General features: G+C 44.1%; 1 protein-coding gene across 8 annotated transcripts in view; it reads left to right on the top strand.

Moving 5' to 3' along the window:
* Positions 1-20181, top strand: part of ARAP1 (ArfGAP with RhoGAP domain, ankyrin repeat and PH domain 1) — a 2533956-nt gene that overhangs the window by 810357 nt on the left and 1703418 nt on the right. The window contains exon 1 of one of the 8 annotated variants that reach the window (XM_069640269.1): positions 7683-7921. The exons of 6 other annotated variants lie outside the window; for them this stretch is intronic. In XM_069640269.1, coding sequence (XP_069496370.1) covers positions 7716-7921 — 206 coding nt within the window. In that variant the 5' untranslated portion in view covers positions 7683-7715. Of the gene's footprint in view, positions 1-7682; positions 7922-20181 lie in introns of those variants that run through there. One more of the 8 variants, XM_069640268.1, reaches the window with a different exon arrangement.

Here is a 20181-nt window from a genome sequence, read left to right as displayed (position 1 = left end):
TTGATTGGTACGTATCAGCTCATCAAAACATGATGAATGATCTGAATCTCTCTCCTCCGCTTGAAGTGCAATAATACTTTTATTAGAGTCAATCTCCTCAACTGAATTATTGATGGTGCTCTTCTCGGGAATGAGCCAACTAGTCAGTTTGCTCTCCCTGCTAGCCATGCCTTTATTCACTCAAGGTGCCATGCGTTTAGATTTTTTCTTGTCTTGTTTAGGGGTGCTGACTTTGGTAGGAGTGGAGATTTCTTCTTCCTGCTCCACTGTGTCCGGTGGTCTTAAGGTTGCCATTTGGCGCTTTTTCCTCGCAAGGGCTCTTTTAACCAGTCGTCGCTGTTTTCGTGAGTAGAAAACATCCACATTTGTTGTGGTGTTTGAGTCGATGTCTTCGGTCTCCGGGCAGTCTGGCGAGATGGTCTTCTCTTCCTTGTGAGGCGGATCCATATTACTGTTATTTGCTGTATTTCCTGATGGTAAAGTAAGAGTGACTTCCAATATCCTCCCACACATCTTTAGTAGGATGTTTAAAGCAAATTGCAGGGATGCAACCATAGATTGCAAGTCACCCAAGGTTATTTGACTTTCTCCTTGATCCCTACTGCAATCAGGTTCTGATGATTCCAGATGTACATCCAAGTTTGGAGAGGCAGATAGACTATTATATGTTTCACGCTGTGTGTGAGTAGGCAGATGTTGGTAGCTATCATTCTGGATAGCCGGATTGCTTCCTGGGTAAGGAGTCATAGATCTCTGCATAGATAAACACAGGTCCAATAACGAGTTGTTATCTATTACACTTTCACCAAGTACCTCCGTGGAAGTATTCATACAGGAGCCCCCCGTAGATTTTTCCACAGGGAGTATTGGTATTGTAGTATTAGTGGTGTCGAGGAGCGAGAAAAATTCAGTGATGGCTCCTTTCTCCACAGGTGCTTCTTTGGGTCCTTTTCTTCTATTTGTTTTTATTGTCGGAGTTCCGCTCTTCTGATTACGTAGATTATATCTCGTCGCAGAGCATTTCCTGACTGAAAGCATGTTGAGTCTTGAGACGCTTCTCAAATTAATAATCTCTGGCAACTCAATATCACGTGTATAGAGTCACTGTTTAGAGCAGTGTAATGGCAATTCCCTGAGCTAAATGTGCCTACAAGCTCGATTGCAGACACCAGACCACATTCTATAAACTATAGACTTATCTGAATGGAAATCAAGTGGTCACAAGAAACTGCTGATTGTGCCTAATGTATAAAACCCGGATCCAAGGAGTAACCCACAGTCTCCTGGTAAGGTCAGCGTATGACTAGACCTCCGAACCCCAATACAATGTGAAAACTTGGTCCTTCCAACATTGATCCTAGCAGGGACCAAAACAGAGACCCAGAAAAAAAGTGGCCGGGTTTCAAGAATCAATGGGTCTTACCAAGTTCTTGCCAAGCCCTAGCGCATAATAGAGTAGACACCCGGGGGGACCATGGGATCACCCTGCTAGAAAGCCTCTATCGAAAGAAAACACGACAAGCCACACCTACAATGATTGCTCAAAGAACGCAGATATGGATAGATACACATAGATACCTGGGATGGGAAGGGAAAGTCACATTGAAACAACCCTTGTGGTATAACAAACATCTCCCAGAACTTAAATATATTCCCAAGTGGGTAACCTGGGAGGAGACGGGGATAAAGACATTGGAAGACATGGTACGGGATGGAGAAATCAAGACATTTCAAGTCCTGAGAGATGAATTTAATCTCCCCATCACAGAGCACTTCCACTACCTGCAGATAAGACATGCACTCACAGCGAGCGAAACAGACATCCCAAATGTGCCAGAATGCACCCCGATCGAGAGAAACATCGTGATGGATCGAATTGATCACAAAGTAACATCTACAATGTACAACGCCAACAACTCGTTTTCCACGAAGAAGCTCATAGGGCTCAAAGAGAAATGGGAAAGAGATGTGGGTCAAATACAAGCAGAGGACTGGACAGTGGCTCTTATGTACCCCCGAGAATCAGCAATCTCAGCCAGAATTAGGCTGATCCAGCTAAAAATCCTACATAGGATATACTATCCCGGAGAGACCCTGCACCAATGGGGAAGGGCGACGGACCCCAACTGTCTAAGATGCCACCACCTGAGAGGAACCTTCTTCCACACTTTATGGGAATGTCCGCAGATACAAGACTTTTGGCAACAATGCTGCGATAGACTATCAACAGTACTTGGCCGCAAAATTTCGATGGATCCCAAACTCCTGATACTGGGGATAGATGCGGATATAGAGCTGTCAAGATTTGAAAAACTCATGTTCGCAACAACCACAAGTCTTGCAAAAAGAAATATTGCTCAATTGTGGGGCTCACCCACACCACCGCGGTACAACAAATGGGTAACGGATGTAGACATGTGCGTGCCAATGGAAGTGAGAGTGTATACTACAAGGGGGTGCCCAGAGAAAGCAGCCAAGATATGGCAAAGATGGGAGGACAACTGAAGGCTAATAAAGAAGAGCCATAGAAACACTGAATGCTAAGCAATGAACTGATATAAGTGATCGAAACGAACTCAAGATCTATTAGATGTAAGAACTATATAATGCATGCGAAGATAAGCCAGAGACCGGGAAGAAGTGTATACCTGTGTGTTTAAAAGTAGTGACTAAGGGTTAATTATCTATCTTGGTTGTGTTTTGTTTGTACCTATAAAACAATAAAAAATATTTTATTTAAAAAAAAAACATTTGCAACCTCCTGCATCATTCTAGCTTGCCACATTTCATGCTGCTGTTCTACCCATTCACCTTTTAATAACCAATTGGGATAGAAGGTGCTTCTTGGCCATATTTATTTCTACGGTGCGCTTTCTGAAATGTTTTCTACACTTAATATTTTCTCTATGCAAGGGCAAAAATCTCAACCCCGTTCCTGCTTAGTTTCTGCTCACTATGACAACTCAAATCAACACTGTTCCATCTATGCACCACCCTGAAACCCAGGGTACAGGTCAGAATTGCGCCTTCACAATGCAGCACAATTTTCCATCCACTGCAATGCAATTACACCCAAATGAATAGTCTGCTGATACTGCACTGTCACAAGTGAAAACTCTTTGCCAATCCTTGACAAGCCCCCAGCTTTTTGTGGTTTATTTTGTAGTCGACTCAACTCAGGGAGTTCCTTTCTCCCCAATCAAGGTGGAGCACAACAAAGCACTATTATTATGTTAAGATTCATTTTGGTAAGGCCTCAACCTGTCTGGCATCCAATCCTAACAAATTCCTGGTGCCACAATGGACTAGGAACCAGGCCAATGTGTAGTAAGAATATAGATTTATTAATTTATTTAAACCAAATTGGACAATCAGACCAACATCAACCACCAATGATGTGGCAACACAAGAACAAAAATGGCTTCCGTAATAGCACCAACACAGAGATAATACTTAGATATGCAGTCACAATTTCCTGCAGCTTTTCTTTTCAAATCACTCACCAATACAGAAAAAGAGTAATTAAAGGCGCACAGTGATTGCTGATTTGACTATAATACTTTTTCTCCCAGCAACCCCCACCCTCCAAACATCAATAAGACTTGAACCCTCTGAATTGAAGGCAAGTGGCAGAGAGTGGGAAAACAATGGGAACACAATGGGAAAATAGTGTTGGGTTCTGATAGAAAAATGCACTCTTTGAAACTGAGATCAAGGGGAAACATTGTTTTGCACTTAATGCTACAGAGGCAATATGAGGGAAATAAAAACAATGTGAACATTTCTTTAGCCACACCTAAAAGGAACAGGCAGGGCTTTGTGGTTTGGGTCAGAGCACAATGGGAACAAAAAGGGGCAATTTCATTTTTCCCAGCACCCAGGCAAAGGAAATACAAGGCTTCACAATTCTAATCTAAAATGAAGGGGATCAATGGGGAATTTTTTTTGGACCCTACACACTCACTTGGAAAAAGGGTTTTGGGAATTCATTATTTTGGCCTCAGGACCCCCCCCCCCTCTTTTCAGTCTAGAAGTCAGGTGTTTTCTTACAAGTAGTCAATCAAATCTTTGTCTGTACCGGCTCGAAACACACTGGGAGGAGCGCGTTAGTTTTGAATGCTAACAAAACATCCCGTGATTTCTATAGGGGAATAATTGATTTACTTTAATTAAATATTCTAAGGATCTACACAGACAGGGTATTTTGCTATGGGGAAATAACTAAAACAATACTTCAAAATGCAGGGCCTACCAAGTCTATGGCTTTGTAATAGTTTTAGTTACAGGAGAGCCCTTGTAGTGGGCATCAGGGAATAGCAGGGCACCTCTGGCACAGCAAGGGCATCAGTCAAGGATAGTCCCCACTGGCTCCTCCAAGGGGTGCCAGTCAGTTTCTATGTCTCCTGGTCCCTGTCTCCAATGCACGATTTGGGGCCTCTCTGCTTGGGTGTTTCTCAAAGGGTTCATCAGCAGGTTACATCCCGGAATAAAGTGAAAAAGCTCAGTTCTGATGCAAACTGCTCTACTGAAAGGGCAAATTACATCACAAACTTGTCATGATTCCTGCAGAAGGGATTGGTTGGTTCTCTCCACCCTCCTCCCACCTGTGTGCTAATAGGACAAGGAGTTGAGGGGTGTGAGTTAGGAAAGCTGAGGGAGGAGAAAGCTTTGTCATCCCAAACTGACATGTGGGTTTAGCATGTTTAAACTCTGAAAATCTGTCAACATGGCAAGTACCCTAATTTTTCAAATCTTTACATGTATGGATATATTTTTCAAAACTACATTTTAAGTCAAATCAGATGATGGTAATCTGAAGTCAGCATGCCCTTCTTGTTCAGAGGTACCATTTTTCTTTGTTTACTCAGGAGCTGCATTAGTGAAAAATATGACACTTCATAGTTCCCATGTTAATTTTGTCCTTCACCCTCACACTAACTTTCAAATCTCTCTGCATCATGGGAAGGTCCGAATCAAATTTTCCTTAACAACTTCCGTTACGTTTATCATGCAAAAATGGTTTTGGCATGGTACAAAGGGGATTACTGTCACCTTTAATAAAAGTCTGGAATGAGCATTGTGGCATATCCGCTGCCCTTTGTATGCAATAAAATGTATTTTTCTATTAATTAAACCCCAGCTTCATAGGCCTCGCTCACTTTAGCCCCCCATTTGTTTCTCTAACATGTGACCAGCCAGATGCTGGCTCATGTTAATCTTAGCCTATCCCTCCTTGGCCTCCCAATGGTCCTTGCTATAGCTTTGATGCAAATGTTGTGGGAGTTGTGACCTCAAGGTTACTTCTGCTGAAAATCAGGTAGGGCTTTATCTATTTCCACCATGGTTTGCATCAATGGCAGTGTATTTCTTTGAATTTTAAGCAATGGCCCTGATTGATTGTTGACAAACCACACCTCCCTTTCTGGGACAATAAGAGGAAAGGTCCTTTAGGTTAAATTGTCATTTCAGTAGAAATGCCCCTCTGCATGTACAATTCTGCAAGAAACGGCTTTTAAACTCACGCATAATACATTTTACATGAAGCATTTTATAAGGCATCCAGGCCTTATATGCATGGTAATGTCTTTCTTTTAATCTCACAGTTGCCAAAGACATGATTATCATTTCTGGATTGTCCATACACAGGGCGTTATATGAGAACACCATGTTCACCTTGAAACCAAGTGGGCACTTCTCTTTGCATACTGTCATTGGGATGAGGAAAAAGCAAGTTCTTTTATTTCTTATAATTGCAATAAGCTTGGTTTCACTTGAGATTTCTGGATCACAATCTGGTAATGCATTGAAGATAATGTATACGCTGCTATCTGTGTCTTTAAGTTAAAAGTGTAACTTTTCATTTAGTAAAACCGCATTTTCAGCCACATGTCTTTCTCTTTCTTTGCTGAAATGCTTTGCGCATATCTTCGCACTTTTGAACCTCCCAGCATATGCCTCCTTCATTTTAGATTTAGGCCTGTCTTTAGTTCAATAGGCCTCATGTCTGACATCACCATTTCTGTGCTGGCTTTAAACTTCAATGGGACTCCACCACTATGGCCTTTTTATTTCTGTCATTCAGGAGCTATATTTTACCCCACAGGCAGAAAAGCAAAACACTGCTATGGCTTTCATTGCAAATATTTCCCTAGATGCCTTTTGCAAAGCGGCTACCTGGAGTTCTATTCACACCTTTACACAACATTACATCTGGCCCAATGTGACCCATTCCCCCGGCTTTACACAGTACATTGATATTAATATTTTATTTCTATTGCGCTCCAACACAAGTGTTTCAGAGAGCGACAAGGCAAGGGAGGGGAACAGGGGAGAACAAAACAACTATCTTACTAGGCCCAGTGATATTGGGAATGCGCAAGTGCATGGGGGAGGGGAAAAGTGCATGGCAGGGGGAGAAGTGTAAAGTGGAGAAACAGATAAATAATAATAAATAAATAAATAAATAATAAAGGCAACACACAGTGGTAGTGCAGCCAGCAATTGGCAAGTGCTAGGTCTAAGGCAGCAGATAGGGTAGGTCTAAATAAGTGCAGGAAGAAAAAGGGGGCGGGCTGTATAGGTACAGATACAGACCCCAGTGCAAGGGGTGGCCCGGAGGCAGTGCGGGAGGGTGGCAGGGTGAGCAGGTACCTGGGTCCGGAGGACAGAGGGTGGCCAGGTGCATGGTGCCAAGAGAGAACAGAACAGCAGGGGAGAGGGGGAGCGAAGGCAGAAGTAAAGAGGAAGGTCTTGAGGTGCTTTGGGAACCGAAGATGATTCTCCTCAAGTTTCAGGGAGGCAGGGAGGCTGTTCCAGATGGAGGCCCCAGCCGAAGACCGAGATCTACCCCCAGCTTGTTTCTTTGAAAAACGACTGACCCTGAGGGAGTTAGAGGTAGTGGAGCGAAGAGCTTGAGAGGGGAGGTATTTGCAGAGGGATAGCTGAAGGTATTTTAGAGCCAGGCCCCAGAAAGCCTTGTGGACAATGCAGAGGGTTTAATTGCAGTTTTGCTTTTCCGATTATAAATATGGTCCTACGAATCCCAGCATCTGCTTATGGCTAAAAAGCAAGTTAAGATGTAATATCGGGTTTTAATGTAGCGCTCCAGATGCTCCCATGAGATAGCTGTTATACTTAACCAAATTCATGGCCCTCTATGTATTATCCTCCAAAGGATGAAGAGCCAAACCCTGCCGGGATTCGAACAGGTGTAGCGCTAATCTCACGTAGGAGGGGGGGGGGTGCCATGGGTGTATTGTTCGTAGAGGTTTGTCTGCAGCTAACTTTTATTGAGTGCGTTTCCTTGTGCAGTATTCTAGTTCCCCGTTTAGTGGATGCGTCCTCTTCAAATAAACATAGTTGGCAAGTGGGCCGAATCTCCTTGTGCCAACCCCAAATCGCAGAGCGCTGTTGTGTGGACGTGCTGGGTTGACTGAAGATGTCCCTCACGGGGACAGGGTGGCAGCGATGGACGGTGAATTCCTCCGTAAGATCACACTAAATTCCCTTGTCACCGAATTAGCGTGAAGCGGGCAGGGTCAGCCCAGGCTTGGTTACACCAATCGTCGTCTCTCTCTATTTCTGAAGCGATTCTTGTCAATCATCAACCGTCTTAGACTTTCAGGAAATAGTGCGCTGAGCAGGAAGTCTGTTTTTTTTTGGTTTGAAATGGTTAAAAAGAAAAGAACATAACCAACACTCCCCCGGGCCCGCACATGCATGCACAGGGAGGCATTGTGTTGGGGACAGCGTGGGTCTGTGACGGGGACGGTTCCCCTTTGGGCTCCTGCCAGGACAGGGCTGGAGAGCGGCAGCCCGTGGCAGCGGAGATACATCCTGTGCGGTTTGCTTATGGTTGCTCGCGCGGCGACAGCTCATCAGCCCGGCTCCGGGGCAGCGAGGCCCAGCGTTCCAGCCCGTGGTAAGCTATACTATTTTGTTTGTATCGCCGTCTTCTCTGAAAGCGCGCGCCTCTATGACGTATCACACCTTTGCCAACGGCAGGTGCACGATCGCTTTATTTACCTGCTGTCTTTCTATTTGATGTAGCACGAACCTAGCGCCAAGTAAAAGTGGGGCGATTTTGGATCATCTCAGTACGGGTAGCGGGGGGGGATCCTTCTGAGACAGGGTTATTGAGCTCAACGTGTGGGGGAGGGAAGAGGTTAGTGGGGACGTGTACATTGAGCAGAACTAGACATCTCACAATCAAGAAAAATGTGGCGGAATCGATTAGCCCAGCGTCAACCAAAAGGATCTGCTCGGATCCCAGGATTCAAACTCTGCTCTCGGGATGTGTTCCTTCCAAAGCTGACAACTGAAACGCCCCCACGTCCTCTCCCGTGTACGTTACCGTGACATGTCCAATCCAAGTCTCGATAAAACCAAGTGGCCACTCACAATTACTTCCCAGTGCGCCAGTAATCCACGCTTCTCGGAAAGGTGACAGTGGTCTCTTGTCTTCCGACCTCTGCTTTTTGTCTTTAAAACGTTTTTTTAAATTCTGCTCTTTTCCCTAACACACTCTCAGGTTGTAGTGGTTTGTTAAATTAACCCTGTTGGAACCGAGATATTTGGATTTAACCCTAATCTCCCCATTTGACAGAAATGGTGTGTAGATTGGCCAATTACTCATCTTTTTGTTCACTCATCTTCCGAAAATGGCAGCGATTGGGAACGGTTTGAACGCACTATCAAGCACTTTGAAACAGGCATTAGCAAAGCAAGTTGCTCTGGCGTGTTTTAAATGTATGCTTTGTATACAGTTGCTGTTATTGGGAGAGTGTGGATTTATGTGTGGTTTAGAATGTCTTTTTTTGTATATGTGTGGTTGTACAACCGAATTTATGTACGGGTGGAGTGTCGCATAAAATGATGTATCCGTGTTGTTGTGTAGGGAGTGCATAATATGTAGAGATATATTTGTTTATGATCAATGACTATAATCAATGTCATGTCTAGTACTCGCACAATATGCTATGTATTGCCATCAAATAGCTGGATTCTCCCCACCACAAGGGAAGTAGTGGCACCACATGCACTGGCAGCGCTGCCCTTCATATGCTTGCTACCGGCACCATTATATGTCGGTAAGTGCCATGTGTAGGTCCATGAACAGCACCTTTCACCCAGGCTCTCTTTCCTATGACTTTGTATGTCCCAGTGCTCTCCTCGTGTCAGGTATTGACGTCCTACAGTATGACGAGGCATTCACATCATATGCTCGGTTAGTTCCCTCACATTCTGTGTATTGTAATGATGCCCACATTCTGTACGGCAGCCATACACATGCAAAACCATAAACATGCGCGCCGTAGTCACAGATACGTATAAGCAGGCCCTCCTACATGGCCACACATGCCAATGTAAATTTATACAATTAGAGAGACACATTTATAACTGGGCACATACCTACAAAGCACACACCACCCACACATTCTCAAACATACACAATGACATTCACACGTGACATCATACATCACATACACACAAGCTCCCACACCTATACACTCTCACAAATACATGCATACATAATCTAACACATAATTGCGGCCACACAAACGTCCAGCCATACAAATGTCTACTGGCACACATGCATTGAGACCTAAATCCATGCACACGTAATTCCGCCCCACCCACAGGCCCAACCACTTAAATATGATCTATCATATACCTCAGTACTTATATGCCAATAATTAACATTGCATGCCCAAGTAATTCCTCCATATATTCTAGTACTCCTATCACTGCTGAGGTATGGTCATGTATTCCCCCCACATAAAAGCCTGAGTGTGTGTGTGCGCACGCACACACTCACTCACACATGTACTTCTGCCCCATACTCGCCCACACACATTCACACACACAAATATTCATGTGCACAAGCATAACCAAACAGGTATGTGTAAACCTCACATGCACTCTCACAAACATAAGGATGTGCAATCTCTTACATGCACTCAACATGTGCCACACGCACACGCTCTCACGAGTATATGCAAACACAAACATGCACAGGGACCTGCATGCACAGATGCACAAAGAGGTGCACAACCATGCATTGGCTATACACACACCCCGGTTGATACCGGGTCGGGTTGTCTAATAATTATCATTTGGTGCCTATAATCATCAATACACAGTGCCGTGACAGCCCCTGTGTTTGGGGTGCGGGCATAGATAGCCTGTTCTGCTACAGTTTGGGGGATGGAATGTAGCGAGTGATAGCGGACCAATATAGGGAGTAAAGGAGATAAGTAGTAGGTGCAGAAAGTGTCCGGTAGGCTTCATGTAATTTGGGGAGGGGTGGTGAGGATGTGCATGACACTGCCTTCATGCAGGGAGTGCACACAGGTAAGTTGCCACAGACATTGAGCAGCACTGGAGCATGGCCGTGCAGTCAGCCAGCATCGGGAGTGGTTTTAGAGAGCAAGCTACAAATAGGCAAGGGGGATTGGGAAACTATTCAGAAGTGCATCCTTCTTCTGCTTCAGGCTGCGCTGCATGGAGGGCATGACACATTCCCATTGATTGCGCTCTGTGAGACTTTGATGTCACAAGGTCTCTACAGTGGCCTTGTTTGGGTCAAATACATCCACTAGCCCTAGATTGGCCACCACATTGCTGTCATTGTGTGTCTGACCCCAATGTGAGGCTATCAGACTGGGCACGATTGGTAGAAATACATACAGCAGGGATTGAAATTAGGATTTGTTGACCAGGAGAAAAAGCAGCTACTGGGTATAGGACATCATCTGTTAGGCAGGAGCTACTGGGGAAAACGGATCCGGTTCATAGCATAAGTGGATCTAACATTTGCACAAGATGCAAACTCTAACTTTGTGTCAATTACATATTCTACAATATCTTTTAAAAGACCTTTAGGGATGTCCAGTTCATATCACATAGCTATGTTTGTATAGCACACTTGCCTGGGGAGTCACATGTAGTTTGTGGTAGCTGTTGGGTTCAAGCTAAACAGGCTCCCTCGGCTAACATCTAGGAGCTAAATAGCTCGAGGCTTGTGGCAATTTCGAACCTTCTACAGTAGAACATCTCCAAGAATCATAAACTAAAGATGTAATGCGCCAATCATGAAGCACAGCCAAGATGCAATGGGTTTATTAGGTTGCTTTGTTGATCTGATTTATGATTAAATCAGGAAAGTTAGCCATGAAATATTCTTACGAAACTGCTAAAGTGCTCTCTTTCCAGATCTAGAAATCGTACCAGAGTTTTTGACTTGGTGGCGCCAAGAAGTGGTTGCATCCAGGGCATTTTACCGGACACTTTGGTCCGACAATATGAGACTGTGCTTTAAGTTACCACCAGTTATCAAATGCTACAAAACAAATCTGAGCAGCTCGTACGACCTGAAGCAGAAATGTATATTTTCAAATGCGGTTTGGACCTATGCCTTCTTTCTTACCTTACTCGTCCGTCTTTTCGTTCATTCATTTTCACTTTCATGTTCATTGTTTCTTATTTGATTTTTCTAACTTTTTGTTTTATCTTCTCTTGTTTCTTCACTATTTCCTTCCTCTTTCATACCCTTTTCCTGTTTGTTTTCGCTTGTTTTCTTTTTCTCTTGATTTCTCTTTCGTTTGCAGTTTCTTCTATTCTCTGACTTGGTTTTTTAGTTTTTCTTTTTCCTTTCTGTTCCTTATGTCCTGTTAACTTCCGATTCCTTATTACATCCTCCTCTTGTCTGCTTAACATTCATTTGTTTTTCTCTAAATGCTCTTGATCTGCACAGGTAGTTTCACTTTGCCACTCTGTTCGCGTGGATGCTTCTTTGAGAAAACAAAGGGGCTCCTGTTTTGCAGAACCAGTCGGGCAACACATAACTTCCAGTTTTCAGGCATTGTTTGCAATCAATTACCCGCAGCTCACTGGACCCGTGCCATCACCAAACACACAGCGAAAGAAAGAAAACAGTGTACAGTACAAAACAGTTATTCCGTGCACAAATGGCTCATACACCAATATTATGTAACATAGGTTCAGAAGCCTCTTCATCATAGCTATTTATTTATGCAGACCGAAGTTAGGACTCGGCAAACAAGAACTACAGCCAGGAATGCTTAGCTGCCTACGCCCACACCACGCTGCATTCCCTGCACCCGCGGATCGATCTCCATACAATTACCTCCATTGTCTTTTAGCCGTGGAATCACATCCTCTAGTGTGCGTTCTTGATCATTCCGATAGGCCAATGTGTATATTGTCATGTTCACCGGAAAAACTAGCATCTTGTCACCCACAAGGACTCTGTCGGAAATAAAGTAATTTGAATACTAGTGTAGTCAGGGGTCCACCAATTAGAGAATAATAAAAACTGCATACTCAAAAAGTAGAGCAAACACCGGGCAAGAAGCAATGCTGTTTATTGCAGCTGGGTGAGCACAAATCAAACAGAACAGTGGATAGGCTCTGATCGAAAAGGCTGATACCAGAATGGAATACGAACAGCAGCTTTATACCAAGAAATACAATGGTTGGAAATCCATCGAAACAGTTACAATTTGGAGAATTCACAATTTTTCTATGTTTCCCAGGGATATCATTGGTTCGTGGACATCACCTCCTCAAAGTTTACATTGATTAGTGAAGCATAAAGCAAACAGTTTAACAGTTTCCCGTTTACAATGCCTCCCCATGTGGTACCACATTTATTCGCACCCCACTCCGAAACAACTTGTTATTACTGAAGTAACATTTGTGCTGACCACCAAAACATTAATACACTGCCATTGGTTAGCACCATTGAGAACGGAACACGATACACCCTGCAGCTGGTGTGAAAGGGGACATTCACATGATACCCGTTGAATGATGACCTTCGCAAACTTTGTGATAGATACTTTGGAGGCTGGCCCCCTGCCCAGAGCTCATGAACTTACCATGAACACCACTCCATCCAGCGTTCCTCACTTACAGCAGCCTGCCAATGGGCATCAGCGGTCATCTGACAGGCACACTGGTACAGAGCCACCCTCCCCGCTGCAGTGTAGGGCTGCTTGTCTGACTGACCGCCCTGTAATTACATCACCTTGTTCTAGTTATGATGATTTTTGTCATGATGCGTAGCGTAAGCCCCACCTCCCTTTGCATATCCCTGCCTTGTTGGTCACGTGTTTCAGATCAAGGTTTTCCAGGTCCAGCCCACCCAAGGGATTCCCCGTGTGTTTATGATGGTGCTATTTTTATCCTTCCCTTTCTTTAGCTAATCATAGGACAGTATCTTGGACTGTGTCTACACCCAATGCATGATTACCCCCTACCATTCCTGGTGAAGCCCTTTTTACGGGGCGTCTGTGGCTTAGAATTGTGGGGTGCATTTAAAGGCCCCAAAGAGAAGTCCCTTTCACATGAATAGCAAGATTGTAAACACTGAAACAAAAACGGCCTGGCCTTTGTTTTTGTTTTTCAAGTAAAATTAAGAGTTATGCGGAAAGGGGCCTACCTCTCGTTACCAATGGTTAAGTTATGTTATGTTATTTGGCATTTATATAACGCTCTATATATCATTGGTATGACCTCAAAGCGCTGGTAGGTTGAACGCCCTCTGGCACTATAGTCCAGGTCAGTCGAGAGAGTAGGGTGTAATAGGGTGCTTGGGTGCACCGATTATGTGCGCAGCTGATGCGATTGCCTGATGGTAGCTGCAACCTAGTATTAGGGGTGGTGGTATTTGATATCAGTTGAATATGTGCAGTCTTGAGGGAGGTCACCAAGACTGGGTTTTGGCTGCGTTAGGCCTGTGTAGGATGCTTATTAGTGCAGCTAGGCCCGAATTTCGTCGTTATAGCTGCATTTTATGAGAGTGTTGAGGTGTTCATGGAGTATTGTTCGTATGTGAGCAGAAAGGCCGAATTTATCGAGGGGTGTAGCTGCGCTCTAATTGTGTGTTGGTGTAGTAGCGAGTGAGCATAGTGATCGGAGAGGTGAGGGGGCGTCATTGCTCCTAATCTCATTGAACATTTGTTATCGGGTTGCAGGTCTCAGTCGCCTTAGTTGGCCGTAGTCTGTTTTATGGAAAGAGCCAGGTCTTTAGATTTTTGCAGAAGATCATGTAGTCATGGGTGTCTTGAATATGAGGGGGGAGTGAGTTCCACAGAGTTGGGGCTAAGGTTGAGTTGGCGGATCCTCCGATTCTTACAGAATTAGACGTTAGAATCACTAGAAAGAGGGCAGTGCTTGATTTTAGGGTGCAAAATGGGAGGTAGGGTTTTAGTTTCTGAGAGGTAGGTCATATTTGTACCCCTTTAAATATATTGGGGTACCCCCTGATCATGCTCACACTAGGGATGTCACGATATTGATTTTTTGACGGTATGATAACCTTCATTTGAAATGGCGGTATACCGCGGTTATTGCGGTATAGTGCACACGTGTGTAAGCATTGTCTTAAATATGATTTTGCCAGGAAAAGTCACATTTTCAACAAGACACAATACACAAACAAGAAAACATCACCAAGAAGTTGTCTTAGTTCTTCTTACAAACATTTATTTTAGTTATAACTCAACGACTTAAACGACTACCTCCCCCACCACTGAGGGCAATAAAGCCACATGAACATGTAAATCCCTTTAGCATCATGTTAAGCCAAAATTATATTGTGGCTTTACATCCAGAATGGTAAACTAGAAGTCCCAGAATGCAAAATAATGTCACCGTGAAAAATCTATTGAAGCCCACTACTTTCAGTGATTTTAAGACATGTAATAAAAGAAGTTGTGTAATAAACAAACAGTTATGCCGATTCTTTGCAACAAACCTCCTGCTATTTGATGGAGGTATAGGATCATATGAGGATAGGTTATTAATGATAAACATATGACAAACCCACACGTAACTCGTTCACAAAGAACTTTTGTAGGACAGACTCATTTAGATAGTGGCATAGTGCTGCACCAAACTTACCTTCCAGCCACAATGTTAAATCATGGCAGTTGGTAAACCTGCAAGTGTCTTGGACCCTTGCACAAGTTAACACAGGGCAACAGTGCCCAATCACAGCGGGCAGATTTGCTGGGAAGCAGCTGGGGGTTGGGGTGGGAATGAGTCTGCAAGCACTAGAAGCGTGTTTGCGCAACAACAAAAAACGAAATGTATACCTTTTGCCAAAGTAACAAAACGTGCCTGTCGGGATGGGGGCCTGGGGCATTGTGTTGCACCAAACTTAACTTCCAGCCACTATTTTAAATCATGGCGGTTGGTAAGCAAGCCTGCAAGGGTCTTGGACCCTTGCACAAGTTAATACAGGGCAACGGTGCCCAATCACAGAGTGGGGCTGGGGAAGGATACGGGTGGATTGCAGGGACTGGAAAGGAGCTGGGGGTTTGGGTGGCACTGGAGTCTGCAAGCGCTAGAAGCGCATTTGCAACAAGAACAAAAAACACCATTTTGCCAAGTAGAAAATGTCTGGCATATGGACAGTGCTGCACCAAACCTACCTTACGACTACTTTATTTTTTTGCATCTAGACTTTAAATGGGTACTTTGTGTTGCTCACTTTAACTATCACAGATTTCCAAGGTGCACTGCTTTGCGAGCTCTTTGGGTTGGAATTGTAAGTGGAAACGTTCCATCATGCATATGAAAGGCTCTGACTGCCACTGATTAGAAATTAGTTTGCAATTGCCCATTTTAACAGTGTGCTTAAATCTGTGCATTTGCCATTTTCAGTCCACCAAACCGTTTCTAAATGCCACAAGCAAGTGCAACCTGAACTTTAAAAAACGAATAGTCCAGAAGCTCACATTACCACAATCACCCCCCTCCAATCACCCACCCACCCCTCCCCGAACTCACAGACTTAAACGGTATGTCTTTTTAACACCACTCCCAAAGCCCCAGAGAAAGCGATTTCCTCACACACAACCCACCCGCCTCTATAACAGCACATAATCCTAGCTGACCCCCCCCCACTCTCCCCCTCCCCCACAACTCTTCCGCCACACAAGCTAAATTTGCACAGAGTGAATTTAAACGGAGGGTATTTGCGGTTTGAAAACAAATGGCACGTTGAAGGTGCTGACTGCAGTATTTGAAGCTCCCCAGCCACGGACACACTTGTAATTATACAGGCAAGAGGGACCACGTTAAGCTTCCTACTCCAAATATTGGCAATACAGTAAAAACAATCAATGTTCCAAAGTTTAACACACAGAAGCCTGCACTGTTTTCATCCCGGCAAAGTGCATCATGAGCACACTAATTGCAAAACGAAAATACTCGGCGGCATGTGCTTGATGTATTTGCTTCAGAGAAGGGGGAAGCCTTTACACTTTCTTGTAAACAACGCGCATGTAATAAATCACACTTTCGAATCCAGCCCGGCGCTGCAGTTAAGAAAAAAAAAAAGAAAACGTACCGTTTCTTTTTGTCCTCGTGCTGTGCCGATTCCGAATCCACACCACACAGGGGAAGGTGCCAACGTTGGAGCCAGCCAACACCCACCTGTAGAAGCTGTGATTTTTAAAATAAAATTAGGGGTTTTATGGAGACTGAACAGAGCTTACTGTCTCCCACAGTCACACGTGCGTCGGGACTCGGGAATGTTCTCCAAGCAGCCTGGGCCCAGGAAAACTCCACCTCCTCCTGTCCCAGGCTCGCTGAGCACAGAAAGAAGCCAGCCCAGAGCCAGCCCTGCTTGCTTGCAATTGGCAATTGCATTCAGTGAAGTGCACAGCACGCGTGCAAAACAAAATCATAAATTTAAACGATTTACCGGTACAAACAAAGTAACGGTTATTTAAGTAAAATGACATTGACCACGGTGTTGATAACGGTATACCGGTATACCGTTACAACCCTAGCTCACACCATGAGTAAATGCACCCCTCTAGGGAATTAAGGCCATAAGTCTATCTTGCAAGGATAACAAAACTTTAATCTGTACAAAGATGAGGGTTGGAGGGAATGGCAGAGGACTCTGCCCTTCCGACCAGTATTCTGTCTTCCTTGGCTAGCTCCTGCAGACTAATTGTCATCAGGTGCCTTTATACACTCCTCAATGTGCTCACTGGATACCGGGAGACCTCAACCAAAACTGTTCTTCTTGCCATACAAGGGATGCTGTAGTCTCCAGTGTTGCATGGCCAGGTTTCCATTTAGACCACTCCTGCTTAACATACTGCTGTCATGACCCTTGCCCCTGGCCCTCACTCATAACTCAGCCTTCCAGTTAGGGCCAGGTATAGTAACACTGCTGCCTCTGCAGGAATACATTGCAGCTCTTGCTTAGCATCATTTGCTATGTTATAAACATTGATACATAAACACATCTTCCTGCCATGCTCTCAACACTTCACTCACTAAAATTATATTTGATCTGGTCCAGTAATTTCTACAAAACAAATTCGACCCTGTTTTCCCATAGTACTCTGTCGTGCATTGAATCTTTTTTAGTCTCCATTGGCTTGTGATGGACAGGGAACAGCTGCTGAGTTAACTCGTGTACTCTGCCAGCCTGCCTATAGTCTACTTTTAGCACAGACTGCATTCCTTCTGGCAGAAAGCCTGCTTTGAGATTTGATTTTAAAACTACACAGAATATCATTCACACCTGTTTTCAACTAATGGTTATTTGCACCTTTATATTTTAAATACCTTTATTCAGTGACCCTCCTCCCCCTGGACTCTTGTAATGCTTAGAAAACAGTTAACAGAAGTCTTGCCTAATTCTAAAGCGCTTGGGAAGTTTGAGAATGAAGAAAAGCACTAGGCTCCTTCCCAACATTCCCCCCTTTCGTTACTTCTACAGTACCAAACTCATCCCCTCCCGACATATTTACAACCCCAGAAAAATTAGTTTTTGAGTTTCGCTGTTTATTGTATGACAAGGTGTTTTAGATCCCCCAATTGATACCATCATCTTTGCACTATTAGGGACTATAAGAACACATCATCGGAGACCCAATTGGCACGTGGAGAAGAGAACCAAGAAGAACATGATAACAGGAACCAGTATTTTTACTGCTACCTCCAGCCATGATGAGACCCAATCAAAGGAAAGCGATAGCCAATCTGTGTTCTGAACTCCACCTTCTTTCTTCATTTGAACACCTAGATTGTACACCGCCTTGATGGCGTGGGATAGTGACCCATTCTCAGCATCCTCCGGGGGTAGAAAAGTGCAGCAGCTGCTCGTACCCCAGGAGCCAAAAAAGAAAGTCTCTGCTGAGCTAAAAAGCAGATACTCGTCAGGTTTTCCTCTGAGCAGTGCGGAACATTCTTTTTAGACAGTTTGACCTCTTCTTTCTTCCCCACCATTGAAATCGTTCTTTTTCTGGCAGCATACCAAATTCTTAAGTGATCTGCAAGCTTCTTTCTGCTTCTTTAGGTGCTAGAGTGGCTGTTGGCACCTAGACATGCATTTCTTCTCCCTTTCATGTGTTCTTCCAGGATTACTAGTAGCACTGAATGCAGGGTGGCCAGTGAACACTTGCCCCTCCAAGATGGCAAGTGGTGCAGGTAGGCTTGTTGGCCACAATCCCAGTAATAATCCATCACTGCTGCCGTAACTATTGTCATACCAAGGATCACAGGAGTATAGTTGCACTGTGTGTTTGTGCCACCAGGAACTTTTCTTTCATTGCTAAAACAATTTTTGGCTCTATGTATTTGCACTGGTGTCTTCATTGTTGCAATCCGTGTCAGCCTTGTGATGTGTTGGGACCATTTTTGCGCACCCATAGTCTGTATTTGGGATATTGCTTCTCCGCTGTACTCGATCAGCCCATCTGCCAGACACATCACTGTGGTGACCTGCCATTTGTCATTGTCATTTGAGTAACCTCCCAAGGAGAAATATGGTCCTTGTATGCACTGGCGGTATTTCGTGTTGCCATTACATAACACTGGGTATAGATAAATGCTCCTCAACTGCCCACTGTGTGCCTGGAATGTGCCCTTTATGCGTTATAGTGCCTCTGTAATTGGGACTGGATGTGGAACTAAAAACCTTAGGAGCACCTGATGTGTGCTGGATAAGTGCACACACGTAACATCTTTCATTGATTATATTCCTTCCAATAATGCGCATATCAGAGTACCAGCTATTCAATGTTTCTCCATTCTGGATGTCAGAAATAGTATCAAAGCCCAACCCCTTATATAAATCATATGTCCTTCATACATCCCATTTTATTCGTCTAAGAAAACTTGTAGGGGTGGCCGACAAAAAGTGAGACATTTTGTGATTGTGTTTTTGTTTCATAGATATATTTATACTAGCATTATTTTCCAACTGTCCACCCTCGCCCCCTCTTTATATAGCCTCCCCATATAACAAACATACCTTCATCCACCCAAACAACCATTGCCATACAAAACATCTTAATACTACTACATTTCTAGACTAAATAGCATCTTTATTATCATTATCCCTACATAACAGAGAGGTTGGTCAGCCATCTTTGGAGAGGAAAGGAGAGAGAGAGAGAGAGAGAGAGAGACCCCCGTTTTCCACCAGGGCCGACCGGGTTCTGGACCTTCCAAAAATTGACAAAAGAGAAAAAATGAAAAAACAAAAAAGCAGGCATGTGTCACCACACACCACCCTGGCATGGATCCTCAAACATGTCTCTTCTTTGACTATGCCCTTACTATACTTTGCCTTGTCCCAGGTGCTCTTAGGACATCCGAGAGATGCACCCAATATCTAACTCCTTCATTCGGATGGCGAGAAGGGTACAGAACACCACCTCATATGGACCTTTAAACCTGCGGCTGATCAGTTCCCCAGATAATAATGGTCCAGTTGTAATATGGGCAATGCTGTGTATGGAACCATTGTCTCGCTTTCTACAGGGGTGGTCACTATTTCTCCCCCCCTTTACGGCACGCCACTTCCGCCACTGTGTGCTTCTGTCCCGTCGCCTGCTCAGTTATTTATGACCCATCAACATATGTCTCCTTCCGTCAATGCATGAGCCTTTCTTCAGAGTCGGAAAATAAATAAAACTCCTGTATATAATCCTGAGTTGCTAAAACAGGGGCCATCCAAATAGCTTAAGTCCTCAAATTGTCTAGTCATTTTGTCAGTCCATTCAAAGGTACTTTTAAGTCCTCTGTCCTTCCCTGAACATGTATAACAGTGGCCTTATGTAAAATGCATAGTCTAGGATTCATGCCCTACAATAATTACATAAGCCCAAAAAACTGCTACAT

This window comes from Ambystoma mexicanum, chromosome 7q, assembly GCF_040938575.1.
Source record: "Ambystoma mexicanum isolate Mex_15411 chromosome 7q, UKY_AmexF1_1, whole genome shotgun sequence".
Classification (NCBI taxonomy): Eukaryota; Metazoa; Chordata; class Amphibia; order Caudata; family Ambystomatidae; genus Ambystoma; species Ambystoma mexicanum.
The sequence above is the reverse complement of the archived record's forward strand: the minus strand, read 5'-3'. Positions and strand labels throughout refer to the sequence as shown.